General features: G+C 36.0%; 1 protein-coding gene across 2 annotated transcripts; it reads left to right on the top strand.

Annotated features, from left to right (window-relative positions):
* Window positions 1–335: 335 nt before the first annotated feature.
* On the top strand, window positions 336–20,584 carry wrap53 (WD repeat containing, antisense to TP53). 2 transcript variants are annotated; one of them, XM_058783389.1, is made up of 12 exons: window positions 336–569; window positions 1,305–1,429; window positions 2,047–2,329; window positions 3,943–4,120; window positions 4,264–4,359; window positions 4,465–4,573; window positions 5,157–5,245; window positions 15,534–15,757; window positions 17,126–17,337; window positions 17,487–17,590; window positions 17,686–17,829; window positions 18,605–20,584. In XM_058783389.1, the coding sequence occupies exons 3-12, from the start codon at window positions 2,080–2,082 to the stop codon at window positions 18,822–18,824; spliced, it is 1,626 nt and encodes a 541-aa protein (XP_058639372.1). In that variant the 5' UTR covers window positions 336–569; window positions 1,305–1,429; window positions 2,047–2,079; the 3' UTR covers window positions 18,825–20,584. The 2 variants fall into 2 exon arrangements, with proteins under 2 accessions (XP_058639372.1, XP_058639371.1); XM_058783388.1 differs by lacking the exon at window positions 1,305–1,429 and having other exon boundaries at window positions 337–569.
* Window positions 20,585–21,334: the final 750 nt, after the last annotated feature.

Genomic DNA, 21,334 nt, shown 5'->3' with positions numbered 1-21,334 from the left:
ATAAAATATAAGAGTTTATAAAACAACTGATGTCTGCATCTCATGTGAGTGTATAAAATGTTAAACATTTTTCAAAGGACAATTTACAAAACATTTAAATAACTAAAATACTGATAAAAAAATTAGTATTAAATTATTGCGTTTTAAAATTAGTAATAAATATATAAATCTACCTTTTGTTACAAAACACGGTGTCTTAGCTTATGTGGTTCCTGGGAGGGGGAAAAAAAAAACATTAAATGCATGAATTTTAAAGTAAATGGTAAAATACTGATTAAATGTTGGATTTCTGTCGAAAACGTCCCATCTGTGTGGAAGCGGATTGTGAAGCAAATATCGCGAGAGTCAGGTGACCTGGCAACGCATACTCTGCAGGCATGGCGGCGCCCTGTGATTACAAACACGACGCGCGAGTTTCTGTGTATTGTAGGTAGAACGCAACGCGTTTATAGTTGAGATGCTCGGAAACTTTAATCTGAATTTAGTAAAACGCATGCAATGAGGAATTTTATCTGACTTGTAAGATCCAGAGCACAAGACACGACTGATACGAATTAAAGAAACAACAGGTAGAGTGTCTCTTTTTGGCTAGACGAGTCAAAATGCTGTTACACTGAAAAATATTCCTAATTTTAAGAGTGCAACCGCAAAACCTGCAAACTTTCTGTATGTTAGAATATGTGTATTAGTTTTATTAAGACAGTAGCTCCATGTAATTTAGCAGTTCTGGCTTCTGGAGGTAAAAAAACGCATTAACTTGCGTTTATAGGCAATGTAAAATGATGCATTATATAGGTCTGTGTGTAGAAATAACTTATTGTAAAGTAACTCTTATTATAGCTAACAAATAACAATACATATGTCTTTACAATAAAATATTTGTCAAATGTTACATATTGTTTATATTAAATGTGTTTTGTATAGTTCTGTATTTTTGTAGTAAACACAATTTTATTTATATATATATATATATATATATATATATATATATATATGCATATATGTGTGTATATATATGGGTAGTTGAAGTATCAGTGTGTCCTAGGGTGTAACGGAAAAATTTAAAAAAATTAAATAAAAAATAACATTGAAGATAAACCTCTCTCATGCTATTTGTAACTCTAAGAATGAAGATACATTTTTGCTTTGTCACACCATAGGACACAGTCCAATTTTTATTTGTTAACTACGCATATATATATTTATATATATATATATATAATATACATGCATGCATGCATACATACATGTATGTTTTTTTTCTTGGAAATACATCTGAAAAAACGCGGTTGTCTTATATTCAGGGTCTACACTTTGACATGTCAACAATACACGCATTAAAATTGTGTGAAAAAAAAAAGAAAAAGAAAAGCTTACAGCGGCACGAGTCGTGACTGTCATGTTAGCCTGATGGGACCAAACTTCCTCTGTAAGTGATTTTAAAACATAAGACAGTACCCAGATTTGAAGACTACAATAAGATTTCACTTCTACTGATAATAACATTTTGGTAGGCTACTATGAGATGGATAGACTAAATGTTATATAATTCAGATGGGCTACCTGTTATTTTTATGGTATATGAAAAAGTGTATATTTTTAAATGTCATTGTTGGTACATTTTACCAGTATTTACTGGTGGGGAATATAAACCGTATTGACCCGAATATAAACGTCTTATATTCGGGTCAATACGGTACTATAAAACAGTAAAATTAAATTCTGAGAAGTCCCTGCCTTACACATCATTATTCATTATCGTTTATAAATTATTTTGTTGATCAAAAGGTAAAGTATTCCTTAGGTTGTATTTTCTGCCTATTTTCTTTTGAAACTTTGATATGCATATAGCAGAAATTATTAATTTAGTAAGAAATTTATGGGTTTCATATAATTATAAGTGATATCACTGTTTTTATAACTGTTTTTGCTGTTTTTTAATACTGTATATCTTATTGCAGATTGTTGTCCGAGTTAGTTAAACGCTCACTGCCACTGTATGTGAAATCCGTGACTGAAATGATATAAATTGTGCATGTTCTACAGGCCACTGAACACAGAGATACCTCTGAAAACGGGATGTCCGGTGCAGCTCAGAGCAGTGATGGTGGTGCAGGACAGGACGCAGAAGCTGATGGAGAACCTCCTCATGAAGCTTATCATCAGGGAGAGGTGGAAGGGGAAGAGGAAGAGGAAGCAGCACCAGCAGCAAAACAGCCTCGACTGGAGCAGGAAGATGTAGGTCTTGATTTACAAATGATACAGACGCCTGTGGTGCCTTCAGCGGACACATGTGGGAGCCAAGGTACAGCTGGGACTTTAGAGGAAGGTGAGGCCGTTGTCTTTTTTTTTTTTTAAAAGCACTTTATAACATCTGATTTACAGCATCCTGTTTGGCATACTGTCAATATGCCCCTCTGATGTCTTAATATGTGATATAAACTCCATATGTGGTACTCCTACAGCCATATTTAAAGAATTACATGGATCTTGTCCTTTAGTCTTTCATATGCATCCAATTTTATAGTTAGGCAGCTCTCTTTTTTCATGGTTTTTCATGTGAATGACATTGAATCTTGTTCACGTTTCCGGTATAACTGCCTTTAATCACAGATAGTCAGTTAACATTTAAGTAGAGAATAGTGCCTCAATTCCCTCGACTATGGCATAAATGTTTAAATATATGTATATAATTGGATTTGGTTGTGTAGCTATTAACCCCCAGAGGAAATCATTTTATTCAGCTGGGTTTTTAGTAAAGATGGATCAATATATATATATATATATATATATATATATATATATATTTCAATATATAATATGAGGTGACCTGCTTTATGTAAAACATAACAGATTCTACAAATCTACTAATATGACTGAGGTCTACATCATGTGAGTGGACATAATATTAAACCATTTCTGTTTTCAAAACATTTAAATCAGGGCATTACTTAGTACATATTAATTATACATTAATTAGAAATACTGTGAAAATGAATGTACCCATTCTTACAAAAATGTGTGTTTACTTATTTAGTTCCTATGATTCACTAAATAACTGACCCTATTACAAACATGCAAGTTAATATTTGGCTTATGTTTAATTAAATTAAATTAGTAGCGTGTTAAGGGGGAAATATAATATAAATTAAGTTTTGGACAACAGATACTTGACACAAAAATGTGTTTTGTCACAATAAAATACATAAATACAGCATTAAGTTCTGTATGTTCATACTATATTGTGCACATTAAAGTTTTTTTAAGGAATAGTTCATGCAAAAACAAAAATGTCATTAAAAAAATGATGAAATTTCAAACCTGAACTGAAATGTATTGGTCTCTCTTTTCCATGCCATCTCGATGAATAGAGCTTTGCAGCTTCAGAGAATATTGTTGTAAAACTTCAAAAGACTTCACAAGTCATATTTTGTGATGCTTTTGAAGCTTAAAAAGCCTCATTCCACATTTATTGTAATTGTTTGGAAAAGAGCAACCATTAAGCTATATCATGCAACATACTTAATTTTCGGTAACACTTTACAATAAGGTGTCATTTGTTAACATTAGTTAATGTATTAACTAACATGAACAAACAATGATCAACACATTTATTACACTACGTTAGTTAATAAAAATAGAGTTGTTCATTGTTAGTTCATGTTAACTAATGTTAACTAATGAACCTTATTGTAAAGTGTTACCTAATTTTCTAATCTGTGGAAAAAAAGGTTGAATGTGTTTAGATCAACAAGGTGAGGAAATGTTGACAGATTTTTTAATTTCTTTTTTGCATATTTTCCTTTTATCTAATTTAAATTCTCAAATCTGAAATGCATAAAATTAACATTTTATAAAATCTGTTAATAAATACAAGTACCACAAATCAGCATCTTACTTTACTTGTCAACTAAGGTGTCCGTGCTATTTTGATTCTGTCAGTTGCCTGTCATCAGACTGATGATACAGGACAGGCTATGGGACCTGAGGAAGTTGAAGGAGACGTGGAATGGCATCAAAACGGAGCAGAGAACAGAGAAACGCTCAGACCGAATGAGGAGGACAGAGCAGATGAGCCTGAGAAGAACGATTCAGAAGACAAGTCTGCTGAGCAACGCTAGTAAGTGTACCGCTCATCATAAGCTGTTGTGAAAGAGAACATGGTGGGAACAAATGCGTTGTGACACAGTTGCAGTGGGACAGAGATATTTTCAGCTGGTCGTTGTGTGGCGGCTCAATGCTGTCTCTTTGCTGTGTTCACAGTCAAGGCCTCGACTTCAGCCAGAACCCTCAGATGTTGACAGGCTCCTGGGCCGAGTACACTCGCACCGCTGAGAATTACCTCAGAGGCTGCAAATGGTGATCACTGATGAAAGCAAGCTGTTTATGATGACTGTATAGTGTAAACTGTATCACAGAGATGCTAATGTGCTGTCTATCTCTCTTTATGACGTCTCTCTGCAGGGCTCCGGATGGTTCCTGCATTGTCTCAAACAGCGCTGATAATGTTCTTCGTGTGTATAACCTCCCGCCTGAGCTGTACAGCAGCCAATGGGATATGCTTTCTGAAATGGTCAGCCTCTTCTAGAATATCTTGGCATATTACTAAGCTGAGATCAGTTTCCTTTGTATGTAGAACTGATTTTAGGCCAGTGTTCAAGATGATAAATGGCTTGTGACACAATTTAAATGTAGATTCTACTTAAAGGCATAGTTCACCCAAAAGTGAAAATTCTCTCATCATTTACTTACCCTCAAGTTATTCCAAATCTGTATGAGTTTAGTTTTTCTGTTGAACTCAAAAGAAGATATTTTGAAGAATATGGGTGGCCAAGCAGTTGATGGTCCCTATTGAATTTCATAGTGGAAAAAAATACTATGGAAGTCAATGGGGACCATCAACTTTTTTTTTTCTTTTTTTTTTGAAAAGATACTTATACAGGGTTAATGATGACAGGATTGAAATTTTTGGGTGAACTATCCATTTAATACCAACATCTTCATTTTGAAAGTCTTGGAGTGAAAGGATCACTTTTTTTACTGTACTTCCAAACCCTTGATATACATATAAATCTGTTAACAGTCTGTGTAAGCAGTCTGATTTTCTGTACGCAGGATGTGAGCCCCTAATGCTGTTTCTGTTTGTGTGCACTCAGAGTCCAGTGCTGAAGATGGCAGAAGGAGACACCATCTATGACTACTGCTGGTTCCCTAAGATGACTTCTATGGACCCAGACACATGCTTGTGAGTTTTTCTGTCTGTCCTATTTCAAGGTTTCCTGAATCTAAATAAAAGCATCTAGAGCTGTTTTTAACAAGTTTTTATATATATATATATATATAAAACATTATGAATTCTGAGTCTATCTGAGATTTTTTTTTTTTCTTTCAAATGAGCATTTTTATCAGGCTTCTATGAAAATATCATTGGACATTTTTGAAAATAAAGCATTTTAATAACCAACTAATAAACTGGTAGGTTTATTTTAACTGATAGAGACAGAATATCAAACAAAAAATCCTGAAAAAAGCAGCATACAAATGTTAAAAAAAGACTAAGTATTTGATCCCCAAGCAAAACATGACTTAGTACTTGGTGCAGAAACCCTTGTTGGCAAGCACAGAGGTCAGACGTTTCTTGTAGTTGGTCACCAGGTTTGCACACATCTCAGGAGGGATTTTGGTCCACTCCTCTTTACAGATTCTCTCTAAATCATTAAGGTTTCTTAGCTGTCTCTTGGAAACTTGAAGTTTCAGCTCCCTCCACAGATTTTCTATAGACTGGCTAGGCCACTCCATGACCTTAATGTGCTTCTTCTTGAGCCACTCCTTTGTTGCCTTGGCCGTGTTTTGGGTCACTGTCATGCTGGCCTGGAAGACCCCTCCATGACCCATCTTCAGTGTTCTGGCAGAGGTTCTCGTCCAAGATTTTGCAGTACATGGCCCCGTCCATATGCCCCTCAATGTGGTAAAGTCGTCCTGTACCCTTAGCAGAAAAACAGCCCCAAAGCATAATGTTTCCACCTCCGAGCTTGACTGTAGCGATGGTGTTCTTTGGGTGATAGGCAGCATTTCTCTTCCTCCAAACACGACGAGTCGAGTTGATGGCAAAGAGCTCAATTTTGGTCTCATCTGACCACAGCACATTCTCCCAAGCCTTCTCTGAATCATTGAGATTTTCATTGTCAAACTTCAGATGGGCCTGTACATGTGACTTCTTTAGCAGAGGGACTTTGCTGGCACTGCAGGATTTCAATCCATTGCGGCGTAGTGTGTTACCAATGTTTTTCTTGGTGATTGCGGTCCCAACTGCCTTGAGATCATTAACAAGCTCCTCCTGTGTAGTTTGGGGCTGATCCCTCACCTTTCTCATGATCATCCTTACCCCATGCGGCAAGATCTTGCACGGAGCTCCAGACCAAGGCCGATTGATGGTTGTTTTGTATTTCTTCCTTTTCCGAATAATCGCACCAACAGTTGTCTCCTTCTCACCAAGCTTCTTGCTGATGGTCTTGTAGCCCATTCCAGCCTTGTGCAGGTCTACAATCTTGTCCCTGATGTCCTTTGACAGCTCTTTGGTCTTGCCCATGATAGTGGAGAGGTTGGAATGGAAGATACAGACTCTATGGACAGGAGTCTTTTATACACACAGCGAACTGAAATTAGGAGTATCTTCTTTTTTAAATTTAAAAAAAAAATTGTATTATGCAAACAGACATACTATTTACAGGTGACAAATCAAATACAAAATAACCAAGATCAACAAAACATGCATGACAGCCAACATGATTTGAGTGAGTGAGTGAGTGTGTGTGTGTGTGTGTGTGTAGGTGTGACTGGGTGTGAGGGTGGAAGTATATAAACAAAGGAACATGTAGAAAAGTACAACAGACATAACAATAGTAGAAAACCATAATAGTAATGATGACAGTAATGATAATAATAATAGCATTAATAACAAAAATTAGAGGATGGAGGATGAGGAAGGAGATAAGTAATAATAGTAATAGTAGTAGCAATAATAAATAAATAATAATAGTAATGAACTCAATTTATCAGAAATGAGGGGAAAGTTGGAGGGTGAGGAAGATGACAAATAGCAATAATAATAGTATTAATTAGTAATTAGTAATAGTAGCAACAATAACAATATTAACAAACTTATTCATCAGAGACAGGGGAGGTTGGAGGATCAGGAAGAGGACTAATAGTAATAATAATAATAATAATAATAATAATGGTAGTAGTAATAACAACAACAATAGTGTTAATAATAATAATAATAAAGCTATAAATAGTAAGATATTGGAAAGGCTTCTTAAAGTGACAGGACTATTCTGTGTTCCACATGTGCGCACAACCAATTTGTGGGAGCCAAAATTCCTGCAGGTTGGTAGGGGATCAAATACTTATTTGACTTACTAATATGTAAATCTTTTTTTTAACATTTGTATGCTGCTTTTTTTCTGGATCGTTTGTTTGATATTCTGTCTCGATCAGTTAAAATAAACCTACCATAAAAATGATAAACCCTGCTTTTTTTTTTTTTAAGTGGGCAAACTTACAAAATCAGTAGGGGATCAAATAATTATTTTCCCCACTGTGTGTGTGTATATATGTATGTGTGTGTGTGTGTATATATATATATATATATATATATATATATATATATATATATACACACACACAGTGGGTACAGAAAGTATTCAGACCCCCTTACATTTTTCACTCTGTTATATTGCAGCCATTTGCTAATATCATTTGTTCATTTTTTTTCCTCATTAATGTACACACAGCACCCCATATTGACAGAAAAACACAGAATTGTTGACATTTTGCAGATTTATTAAAAAGAAAAACTGAAATATCATATGGTCCTAAGTATTCAGACCCTTTGCTCAGTATTTAGTAGAAGCACCCTTTGATCTAATACAACCATGAGTCTTTTTGGGAAAGATGCAACAAGTTTTTCACACCTGGATTTGGGGATCCTCTGCCATTCCTCCTTGCAGATCCTCTTCAGTTCTGTCAGGTTGGATGGTAAACGTTGGTGGACAGCCATTTTTAGGTCTCTCCAGAGATGTTCAATAGGGTTTAAGTCAGGGCTCTGGCTGGGCCATTCAAGAACAGTCACGGAGTTGTTGTGAAGCCACTCCTTCATTATTTTAGCTGTGTGCTTAGGGTCATTGTCTTGTTGGAAGGTAAACCTTCGGCCCAGTCTGAGGTCCTGAGCACTCTGGAGAAGGTTTTCGTCCAGGATATCCCTGTACTTGGCCGCATTCATCTTTCCCTCGATTGCAACCAGTCGTCCTGTCCCTGCAGCTGAAAAACACCCCCACAGCATGATGCTGCCACCACCATGCTTCACTGTTGGGACTGTATTGGACAGGTAATGAGCAGTGGCTGGTTTTCTCCACACATACCGCATAGAATTAATGCCAAAAAGTTCTATCTTGGTCTGATCAGACCAGAGAATCTTATTCAGGTGTTTTTTAGCAAACTCCATGCGGGCTTTCATGTGTCTTGCACTGAGGAGAGGCTTCTGTCGGGCCACTCTGCCATAAAGCCCCGACTGGTGGAGGGCTGCAGTGATGGTTGACTTTCTACAACTTTCTCCCATCTCCCGACTGCATCTCTGGAGCTCAGCCACAGTGATCTTTGGGTGGTTCTTTACCTCTCTCACCAAGGCTCTTCTCCCCCGATAGCTCAGTTTGGCCGGACGGCCAGCTCTAGGAAGGGTTCTGGTCGTCCCAAACGTCTTCCATTTAAGGATTATGGAGGCCACTGTGCTCTTAGGAACCTTAAGTGCAGCAGAAAGTTTTTTGTAACCTTGGCCAGATCTGTGCCTTGCCACAATTCTGTCTCTGAGCTCTTCAGGCAGTTCCTTTGACCTCATGATTCTCATTTGCTCTGACATGCACTGTGAGCTGTAAGGTCTTATATAGACAGGTGTGTGGCTTTCCTAATCAAGTCCAATCAGTATAATCAAACACAGCTGGACTCAAATGAAGGTGTAGAACCATCTCAAGGATGATCAGAAGAAATGGACAGCACCTGAGTTAAATATATGAGTGTCACAGCAAAGGGTCTGAATACTTAGGACCATGTGATTTCAGTTTTTCTTTTTTAATAAATCTGCAAAAATGTCAACAATTCTGTGTTTTTCTGTCAATATGGGGTGCTGTGTGTACAGTAATGAGGAAAATAAATTAACTTAAATGATTTTAGCAAATGGCTGCAATATAACAAAGAGTGAAAAATTTAAGGGGGTCTGAATACTTTCCATACCCACTGTATATATTTATTTATGCCATGGTCTGTCTGAATACTTGATTCTGATTGGCTGGCAGGTATTGATTAAATTCGTTGAACTGCAGGTAGTTCCAGGTCAGTTTAATCATGTTCTATATTAATGCGCTTCCTATAAACATTGGTAACCATAGTAACATACAGTTACAGTTGAATAGTAATGCAGACGAAAATAACCGTCATTTTTATCATTCCGGTCAAATATTGCAGCACAAATATTGTTAACATCTTTAATATGTGAATGCTGGGAAATTACCATGGCATAAACGGGATAATCAACGGCTAGCTGTGCATTAAACAATTTGAATGCACGACGTGGAGGCGAAGAACCACCCGACGCTGCGCAGCTAGCCGTTGATTATCCCTTACATATACACACCATTCAAAAGTGTGGGGTTGGTAATTTAAAAAAAAAGGCTAGTTACAGAAATAAATCAAAAACTGCAATATTGTGTAGTGCTATTGCAATTTAAAGTAACAATGTTTTATTCTTATTAAATATGTAATATATATAGCCATTTTAATGTATTCTAAAATACATTAATATTAATGATTAATAACATTAATAAAGCAGCCATTACTCCAGTCTTCAGTGTCACACGATCCTTCAGAAATCAACATAAAATTCTTATATAATATAATATAATTTTTTGAAAACTGATATATTTTTTCAGGATTCTTTGATGAATGGAAAGCTCTAAAGAACAGAATTTTATTGAAGTTGAATGTTTTTGTAACAATATAAAAATCTTTACTGTTACTTTTAATTATTTAAGTGTTTTTGCTAAATAAACATTTTAATTTATTTTCAAAAATCTTACTGACCCTGACTTTTGAACTCTGTATCTATTTACAAAATATTCGTTTTCATAATGTCTGTTTCCTTTGGGTTAAGAGTGTTAAGAACAGGCCTTTTCCTTAATTATGCTGTTTGGAGAATCACTGTCAATGTGGTCTGTGTGTGGAATGTTAAGGACCGTGTTTGCTGGGTGGTTTGAACCCCTCATTAATAGTGGTCATTTTGTGTTTATCTCAGTGGTTGTTTTGAAAGCTAGCAGGCGAGGAACAAAGCAGAACAAACTGCAGGCTATTATCTTTTCGGCAGTACTGCTGACAAAGTCGGACCTGTGTAACAGTGTCCAAATTGATATGCTACGTGTGAATGTTTTATTCTGTTTGTGCTACAGAGAATAATTGTGTTTGGCTTCTCATTCAGCTCATAACAAAATAAAACAGGCTCTACATGCCAATGTTTGTGACCCTTGATCTAGAGGAAGATCAGAAGAAGCTCTTTCCAATATTTCTGGTGCTTTTCACTTTACAAAACGACAATGATACTTTGTGAAGACTAATGTGATATTCATGGCTATCAGGAAAGCTTAGACAAAGGTTTTAAAGGAATAGTTCATCCAAAAGATTGACATTCTCTGATTAACCATGGTCAAGTTTCAATCACTGCTGATGTCCACACTCACATTTTTCACAATCTCCATTGCCTGGTTTACAAAGTGGCCCAGTTAATTCTTTCCAGAGACATGGCACATCTTTAAAGAGATTGTGTTTTGTTTAATTAAGCTGCTATTGTTCTGGATCAGCATTGCTGTGTTTCCCTTCTGTTATGATCAGTGCTGATGAGCCTTGTCTCCTCCTCTGGCGGAGATTGTTGGATTCAACCCAGAATGTAAATTTCAAGGCTTGTATTTATTGAGGCTGCTCACATTTCCTGTACCTTCTGCGAAACCCTCTGGAGCGACTGAGTGGTTTTGATTGCATCCATTTATAAAACTGTTAGTTCTGGCTCTGAAATATGACTGATCTTTGCACCGTGCCTAACAACATCCATTTTGTACAGAAAATGTGTTTGTGTGTGTGTGTGTATATATATATATATATATATATATGTATGTGTATGTATATATGTGTGTGTATGTGTATGTGTATGTATACGTACAGTCATGGCCAAAAATATCGGCACTCTTGGTAAATATGATCAAAGAAGGCTGTGAAAATTAATCTGCATTGTTAATCCTTTTGATCTTTTATTTTAAAAAATCACAAAAATCTAACCTTTCATTGGATAATAAGTATTTAAAATGGGGGGAAATATCATTATGAAATAAATGTTTTTCTCTAATACACGTTGGCCATAATTAACGGCACCCTTTTATTCAATACTTTTTGCCAGTTTAACAGCTCTAAATTTTCTCCTATAATGCCTGATGAGGTTAGAGACACCTGACAAGAGATCAGAGACCATTCCTTCATCCAGAATCACTCCAGACCCTTTAGATTTTCAGCTCCATGTTGGTGCTGCTTCTCTTCAGTTCACCACTCATTTTCTACAGGGTTCAGGTCAGAGGACTGGAATGGCCAGCAGAAGCTTGGTTTTGTGCTCAGTGACCCATTTTTGTGTATTTTTTTTAGGTTTGTGTTTGGATTATTGTACGGTTGGATGATCCAAACATGGCCCATTATAAGATTTCTAACAGAGTCGGTCATTTATTGATTTTTTTTTTTTATCTGTTGGTATTTGATAGAATCCATGATGCCATGTGTCTAAACAAGATGTCCAGGACCTCCAGCAGAAATATAGGCCCACAACATCAAAAATACAGCAGTATATTTCATTGTACACATGGGGTACTTTTTATCCCTGTGTTCACCAAACCAGTCTTGAATGTTTGCTGCTAAAAAGCTCATTTTTAGTTTCATCTGACCGTAGAAGCCAGTCCCATTTGAAGTCGTGTCTGATAACTGAATATGCTGGTTTTTGGATGAGTGAGGAGAATTGTTCTTGAAACCCTCCCATCAACATGTGGTGATGTAGGTGCTGTTTGACAATATTTTTTTTAAGGTTTTCTGACCCCGAGACTCAACTATTTTCTGCAATTCTCCAGCTGTGGTCCTTGGAGAGTCTTTAGCCACTCAAACTCTCCTTCTCACCGTGCATTAGGACGATATAGACACATGTCCTCTTCCAGGCAGTTTCGTAACATTTTATGTTGATTGGAAATTCTTAATTATTGCCCTGATGGTGGAAAAGGGAATTTTCACTGCTCTAGCTCTTTTCTTAAAGCCACTTCACTAATTTGTGAAGCTCAATTATCTTTTGCTGCACATCAGAAATATATTCTTTGGTTTTTCTCATTGTGATGGATGATTAAGGGAATTTGGGCTTTGTTTTCCCTCCTATTTATATTTCTGTGAAACAGGAAGCCATGGCTGGATAATCCCATGTTCATAATCACCCTGGAGTGCTCAAAATTGTGAATATACTTCAGAGATATTTTACTCATAAGAATTTCTAGGGGTGCCAATAATTGTCCAACATGTATTTGAGAAAAACATTTATTTCATAATATTTCCCCCCATTTTAAATTCTTATTATCCAATGAAAGGTTAGATTTTTGTGAATTTTTAAAATAAAAGATCAAAAGGATTAACAATGCATATATATATATATATATATATATATATATATATATATATATATATGTATACATACAGTATATGTGTTATAGTTAGTATGTTAAATAATTGATTGTGAATTAACATCAACACAACAGTGTAATTAAAAATCAAGCCTGAATGGCAAATTATCATGTTTTATTATTTATTAACATTTGCAGAAATTAAAAATTCATAACTTTTAAGTGATCTTAAAACAATATGGACATAAACCCTTTATAATAAATGTGAATCTGGACCACAAAACCAGTAATAAGTGGTAGCACGGGTATATTTGTAGCAATAGCCAACAATACATTGTATGGGTTAAAATTATTGATTTTTCTTTTATGCTAAAAATCATTAGGATATTAAGTAAAGATCATGTTCCATGGAGATATTTTGTACATTTCCTACAGTAAATATATCTAAACTTAATTTTTGATTAGCAATATGCATTCCTAAGAACTTAATTTGTACAACTTTAAAGACGATTTTCTCAAATTAATTTTTTTGCACCCTCAGATTCCAGATTTTCAAATAGTTATATCTCAGCCAAATATTGTCCTATCCTAACATACATTAATGGAAAGTGTATTTATTCAGCTTTCAGATGATGTATAAATCTCAATTTAAAAAAACTGACCCTTATGACTGGTTTTGTGGTCCAGGGTCACAAATGTCACTGCCTCTATCAGTGTTTGGTCAGCTCTCTGTCAGTTAATTTATTTTGTGCATTCGTTTTCGCAGTTAATACAATAAGTGTGATCATATACTGTTACACTAGTGAAAGGTTGTTAAAAAAAAAAAAAAAAAAAGACATTAGCTACTTCAGGAGGTGAAAATTGATCCAGTGCTAATCATTTCACAGAAATTGCCATTATTTTTCCCAGCTCTCTCTCTCTATGTGTGTGTTAGGGTTTACTAAAAGTAGTGCTGGAATTGTTTAGGGAGGAAGTAAGTGGTCTCTTATTCTTCCTCTCCAGTCCTCTGTCGCTTCAGTTCTCGTTTAATGATGTCCTCTTTGATGGTTATGTTTTTTTGAGGGACAAAAGGCAATGGAACAGAAATCAGTCCAAATCAATGCCAGTCGTCACGGATAGCCGCGGCAGGTTACTAACGAGGGCTCGTTAACTGTGGCATGTGCTGTTTCACCCACACGCAGCATCAGTTCTGATCAAACGTTGTTTGGGATTACAGAATCCGCCCTGCAGCGACCGAAAATGACTAAGAAAATGAAGGAATGACAAGTCGTGGGTCAAGGACGGAACTGTAAACTTCATAAAGAACTCATAAAGATGAAGAGGATGAAGTTAAAGAAGTCAGACTCAGTAATAATCTGTCATCTTGTGTCTGGTTGTAGTGATATTGTTTACAGGTATTTCTGAAGCATTATGAAACGCAGCAGTTTCTGAGCAAAGCTCTTCCAGGCATTCGTAGCGTAATGTTCTGACTGCTGCCATTGGCTGAAGAGCAGCTTGAATGTCCACAGGGGTTGATCATTATCTCTGACTTATGATTGGCCGTTCCCTCCAGGGGAGGTGCTTAGTATTCAGGTCATTTACTTCCTCCATCTCGACTCAAGTCATTTTGGTGTAGTTTCTCATTATACACTTTTAAACTATGTTGCCCTCCTGTTGAGAAAGAACGACGGATCTGTACTTAAGGAAATGATTCACCCAAAAATAGAAGTTCTGACTTTTTTCACCCTCGTGTCATTCCGAACCCATTTGACATTATTCTGTGAAACACAAGTGGAGATAATTTAATAAATATCCGGTTGAGTAGACTGAATTCAATGACAGTATATGGTGACTTACTTTAACGCTTAATAAAGTACCTAAAGGTGTGGTGACATTTACCGGTGTGCATTGAATTTTCATACACAAAATGTAGTCATTTCAATAGGATTCTCTACGAATGGGAATACGAATGGACTTATTTTGCTTTAAATATGTGGTCACATTAACAAAATTGATTTGTTGTCGATAATGTAGTGATGTATAAAGCACAGCACGCAGAAGTTACTTTCAAAGCAAGCAGCTTTCTGTTGATCGGCTTGGTCAATTTGCATGACAGACTTGAACATGAGCAAAATCTGCATAAGGAACTTTTTCACCCTCATGCAAACCTATTGGTATAATTGGATTTTGTCTGCAAAATTTCACCGAGCATTAATTAATGTGACCACACTGTAAGAATGTGAGCAAAAAATTCTTGTGACTTGCTGATCATTTTCAAAGTGTAATTTGGTTAAAAAAAAAAAAACCCAATAATTTATCAGTTTTACAGTAAAAGCGTAGCATTGTATTTAAACATCGTATCATCTAAGTTTTCACATGAGATGGTTTATAAACATAGAATTTGTCTAGTATTTTCTAATGTTCTGAAAACTTGAATTTAGAATGTTTCTTGAAGTTTTAATACATTGTCGCTTATCAATGCAAAGTCATCATAAAATAATAAAGATTCATGCTGATATACCAAAACCTCTTGTATAGGGATTTTCCAAACTTTTGAATGGCATGTACTCATATGCCGCCTCTTTTTTTTATTTAACAGTAGACATCGTCTTTCACTTCAAATTGTTTAGCTCTTCATTTGTTAGATTATCTATTGTGAATGGGTCTTTTGTGTTGTGAGTTTGAAAGAAAGCCAGTCTGACTGTCAAGTCTGATGTTGCAATCTGTTGTTTTTCCCAAAACAATAGATTTCATTGGGAAAAGTTTTACGATTTTGCAGTATATTCTAGTTTCCTTCTTTTCTTTTCCCTTCAGCATTGCCAGCAGTAGCCGAGACAACCCTGTCCACATATGGGACGCATTTTACGGTGACCTCCGAGCATCTTTTCGACCCTACAACCACCTGGATGAGCTGACAGCGGCCCATTCACTGTGTTTCTCTCCTGACGGCTCTCAGCTCTACTGCGGCTTTGACAAAATCGTCAGGGTCTTCCACACCGACCGTCCTGGGAGAGACTGCGAGCAGAGGCCCACCATGGGTGAGGGTCCCTCTTGTAGAGGAATAACCGCTACATCAATCACTCTCTCTTCAAACGCTTCTTAATCGGGGTCATTAAGACGGCTGGCTGTCTGGCATGGGTGTGGAATGCCTGTAATCCTATTTCATTTCTTTTTGTTTGTTTGGGTGGATTCGTTCCAAACACATTCATGGCGGGAAACACATATTTGGCTTGATTAAGCTAACACGGCATGCATGCCTCTGATCTAGACAGTGGCTGTGGATATAATTATCTTAGCATGTTTGTAGTGACTGACTCATTTATGGAGTTTTAACACTGCTAGTGTAATTATTGGTCTGGATTTGACACAATAGATCTTTGTTCAGACTGATGAAGGGTTGAAAGATGCCACCTATTATATTATATTATAGTTTTCAGTCAAAATTGGATGCAAATGTAAAAGAGACTTTTTTTTTCATAAAATATCTGACTTGATTAGATAAAAACCTTTTAAATTATGTAACATTTTATTTACAAAAAAAAGACTCAAAAATTATGTTGTAAAATTGATGATGTAGTTCCATGTTTATGTTCTGATTGGATGAGCCACATACCAAGTTGTCATGGAGCAACTGATATACATAATCTACCGGTCAAAATTTGGGGTCAGATTTTTTTAGTTTTTTAAAGAAATTAATACAGTACTTTATTCAATAAGGATGCCCTCAATTGATCAAAAGTGGCAGTAAAGACATTTATGATGTTACAAATTATTTCCATTTCTAATAAATGCTGTTCTTTTGAACTTCCTATTCATCAAAGAATCTCAATCAAAAATGTTTCCAAAAAACATTAAGTAGCACAACTTTTTTTCATCAATGATGATAAAAAAAATATTTCCTGAACTTCAAATCCGTATATTAGAATGATTTCTGAAGGATCATGTGACACTAAAGACTAGTAATAGCTGCTGAAAATTCAGCTTTGCCATAACAGGAATACACTATATTAAAAAATATTCAAATAGAAAACAGTTATTTTAAATTGTAATAATATTTGACAGTATTCATGTTTTTACTGTTTTTTGGGTTTTTTTGTATCAAATAAATGCAGGCTTGATGAACAGGCGTCTTTCAAAAACAACAACTCCAAACTTTTGAACAGTAGTGTGCGCCTGTGATTGCACATCAGATGAATTTTATTTGAATGGTTCTATATTAATTATATATTCTATATTAATTAGTTGTGAGCTTTTGACCTTGAAAAATATCTTCCTCATCTGGACACTTCGTTTTATAGTTTCTCATTATTCAATGTTTTTTCTTGGTTTTCTAATACGAAACCAAACTAATTACAATGAACTGTTGTTCTTGTTTTTCTTCCCGCTCATTTTATACCTTTCTTAAGTCAAGAAACAGGGTCAGACTGGCATTATCTCCTGTATTGCCTTCAGTTCGTGCCAGTCCATGTACGCCTGTGGGTCGTACTCTCGTTCGGCCGGCCTCTACTCCTGTGAGGACGGTTCTCTGCTGGCTCTGCTGCCCGCTCGACACCAAGGAGGCCTTACGCACCTGCTGTTCTCACCCAACGGCTATCACCTATACACGGGCGGCCGCAAGGTCAGTGAGCTCATATGTGCTGTACTTCTGTCCCTCACAGGTTTATATGGCCAAATTCAGTATGACAGATACATCCACCAATCAGAAACGCTGTTATTTGTTTGCATGTTTTGAACTCTCCAGCTAATGATGTGTGTCACTGCTTTCAGGATTCAGAGATCCTGTGCTGGGACCTCAGAGATCCGAGACACGTTCTGTTCTCCATGCACAGGAACATCAATACAAACCAACGTATCTACTTTGACCTGGACCAGTAAGATAAAGATATACCAGTTTACTAAAAATGACAGCATAGTAATTAGATCCATTTATGTTTTGCTGATGTTGATATTTGTGTGTCTGAAATAGATCTGGCCGATATCTATTGAGTGGGGACACAGATGGTGTGGTGTCAGTGTGGGACACCCTCACAGCGCCACCTGATGGGAACGAGGAGCCACTACAACCTCTGCTGCAGTTTCAGGCGCACACTGATTGTACTAATGGCATCAGGTATAATTAACAGAATTTAAATAACATTTATAAAATGTATGAAATTAAAAACTTAAAGTGATATATAAAATGTAAAGTTCATAAAATCTTTAAAAATCATAGCTTTTATGGATAATCACTTCACCTTTTTTATTGTGGCTCTGTAATTCATTTTCCTAATTTTAGGAGTACTGAAAGGTTAAGTTTGCAGCAGAATTTCTCTATTTTGGGTTTGTCCCCTACCAAGCCTTTAGTCTCCTCCTGAAATACATTTATTAAAATTAGAGAAATTATCATTTGTACTTTTTACTAAGAACTTAAAAAGCATATTATCAATTCATGTGGTATTTATGCACTACTGTTGAAAAAAAAGGGGTCAGTAAGGTTTTTAAACATTTTTGAAAGAAGTCTCTTATGCTCACAGAGGCTGCATTCATTTTGTGAAATATTATTACAGTATAAAAATGTGTTTTCCATTACTCCAAGATTTATAATATGCTTATCTGATGCTCAAAAAATTCTTCTTATTATTATTATTACTGTTGAAAACAGTAGTGCTGCTTAATATTTTGTGATTTTTCTTTTTTTTTTTTAAGAAAAGAAGAGCATTTGCTTGAAATCTTTTTTTGTTGCAATTTAAATGTCTTTACGGACATTTATGATCAATTTGTCAGCATTGCACCTGTAACACGAAAATGTGTTACAGAAATGTAAACATCTGCTAAATAATTAAATGCAACTGAGTAAATATTGCTAATTTTACCTACCCTTTTTTCTTACTTTCTCATTTCTACAGCGTGCACCCTTTCATGCCATTGGTGGCTTCGTCCAGTGGTCAGCGTAAGTTCTGCTGGTCGTCTGACTGTGAGGAGTCTGAGTCTGATTCAGACGAGGGGAATGTGATGTCATCAAATGGCGTCCGACAGGACAACGCTCTGGTGCTGTGGTGGGCTGGCCCATTGGGCTCAACCAATGAGAGGGGGCAGGAGGAGGAGCCAGCAATTATTGAGAGCTAGATCTTTTGATTGTAAAACTGCACTCCTGACGACCCATAATCTACTGCCAAACCTATAATGATTGTTTAGGTGAAGAGTGGTAAGATTGTAATTCTGCATCAATTTTAATTGTAGAATAGTCCCTTTTTTTAAATCCTCCAGGCTTTTTGGAATGTGTAAAAGTCAAGACTGAAATCCTCCAAAATCCATTGAATTTAAACCGGTTCTGACAGCAAATTATGATTCAGATCACCTGGAACACTGATCTGAAATATGAATAATTCATTCATAGATTTCATTTTGTTTGGACGGGTACCTAAATTGATGTTTACGTTGTTTACCAGCAATGCTTTCAGGATGCCCTGTCGTCACTGGAGTGTGATGCCTCTCAGGTTTCCGATGCAGCAGTGCAGCCTTTCCGATTTGCATTGGGTTTGTTTTCCTTTCACCATGTAAAGCTGGTTTTCAGGAAACACGTTGAGCCTTGTCTAGGACTTACTTTAAGGACTGTCAGTGAACGCAGAAGAGTTATTTCAGGAGCAGGTTTAATCCCTGTATGTGATGATTTTGACTATGGGAAGGCTGTGTGATGGACTGAGACGGTTTATCTTATGTTAAATGTGCCATAGAGCTACAGTGGGCAGCTGTGAATATATTTTTGTAAGCCAGTAATCTGCTTCATTGTGTGTGAATGTGGTTGTTTTCCTGCCTCACAGTGGGCCTCGTTGCTTTAGCTGAGGCTGTGCGTTCCCTTTTATAATAACCTGTGTTTGTTTTTTTGTTTGTTTGTGTATGTGTCAGAGAGAAAGAGCCTTTGCATATTCTAATGTTAGCTGTCATCTTGACACAATGGTGTGCGTTTTTACAAATGTACACTTTTTACAGCTTTACCTTGTGTGTGTTTTGTGCCTGTAATTTACTCTTTAAAGCAGTGGGTTTGAATGTTTTAGGCTTGCCAAACATGCTGTAGTCAGACTGCTGAATATCATATTACATTCACTGCTGAAAGCATCAGTTGTTTGTACAAATGCTTAATACAAATTTTTTGTACAGTTTCTCTGGATTGTAAGCCACATCATTCAGGTCTGCTTGTGGTTTTTTCTGCTCAGAGGAACCATTTGCAACAGGTCGATCACTGTGGCTGAAAAGATTAATAAACATGTTTACATAAAAAAATGTCACATTTTTTCTGTAATTAATGTTTTTTAAAGGCAGTAGTAATCACTATTACTATTACTCATGCTTAGGTGGGTTACTTCCTGTCTTTGTGCAGTGTACATTAGATATCATGTGGATTTTCAAAGCAATCATGGGCCTAATTCACAGAAGTCTTCTTAAGAAAAAATGTGAGAAAGTTTTTAACAAATTCTAAGCTATTTGTGAGGATGTTCCTAAGTGCATTTTTTGAAGCATTTTGCAAGTATTTTCTTAAGACCAACATGTTTTTTCACAGTATTGTATTACAACAAATTCAGGACAAATCTTAACAATGAAGCTCATTTTCTTAATTTTTTTAATAATTTTTTTCAGCTTTTGTGTGAAGAACATTTTTAAAAATTGAAAGATTAAAAAAGTTTTTAAATCTAAAAGTCTTGGTGAAATGGAAGTAACCCTCTAGATGTTTTCTTCTGTATTGTTATGATTGCAAAAGAAATTTGGAAAATTGGAAAAGAAAAATATGTAGGGCAGGGATTTTGTTGTTTATTGGATTACATTTCCTTCAAAATGTATGCAAGCTTGCAGTCGATTGTGAAGGAGCATGGTTTAAGTGGACTTTTGGGGGAGGGGGTACATTTTTATATATATCTATATCTATATAGATAGATATAGATATATATAGATAGATAGATAGATAAATATATATATTGATAATATGTTGACAATAAAATCTTTTAGGAATGTGCATGTCTAAGAAAATGTCTGACTTGTTGGATGTTCTGCTGGACAAATCTGGACAAAAAGAAAAATATTTCTTGTATGGCCGTTGATCTTTACACAGTTCTTTACAGCTTAATTTAATTTGTTTAATAATGGATGGATTTTGCAGCATTGACAGTTTTTGAACTGAACTGAATCAACACTAAACTGACTTGCACTCAATAATGACACTAATGTGTTTTTTAGAGCTGCTTTAAAGCAGAATTTATTTCATTCTTTTCATTGTTTTGCTGTTTATTACTGTGAAGCTGCTTTGAAACTGTATTGTATAAAGCATAAATGTGACTTGACTTGTACGTGGGTGCAAATGACAGGCAGTTGTTGAGTGTAATAAGGTTCTTTGCTTTTTGTGTGGGTGAAAAGAGAGAATGATGAGGTCTTGGCAAAGCTTGTTCTTCACAGGAATGAACAGCATTTTTTGATAAATTCAGCTTCACACGATGGGCATTCATCCAGGCATTTATACTTACCAGATATGCAGTGATTCATGAGGATACCTGGTTTTTAGAGGTGAGGATAAGTGATTTGATGTTAAGGGAGAAGGAAAGTGGTTTAAGTACCGAGCCCTGTGGCACTCCAGTGGGCATTTGCCG

This window comes from Onychostoma macrolepis, chromosome 07 (genome assembly GCF_012432095.1).
Source record: "Onychostoma macrolepis isolate SWU-2019 chromosome 07, ASM1243209v1, whole genome shotgun sequence".
In the NCBI taxonomy this organism is placed as follows: domain Eukaryota; kingdom Metazoa; phylum Chordata; class Actinopteri; order Cypriniformes; family Cyprinidae; genus Onychostoma; species Onychostoma macrolepis.
This window is presented reverse-complemented; position numbering and strand designations above follow the sequence as displayed.

Coding starts and splice junctions, on each gene's coding strand:
- wrap53 (XM_058783389.1), top strand. CDS start 2,080: ATGTCCGGTGCAGCTCAGAGCAGTGATGGTGGTGCAGGACAGGACGCA. Junction 2,330..3,942: donor AGCTGGGACTTTAGAGGAAG/GTGAGGCCGTTG, acceptor TGATTCTGTCAG/TTGCCTGTCATCAGACTGAT. Junction 4,574..5,156: donor GGGATATGCTTTCTGAAATG/GTCAGCCTCTTC, acceptor GTGTGCACTCAG/AGTCCAGTGCTGAAGATGGC.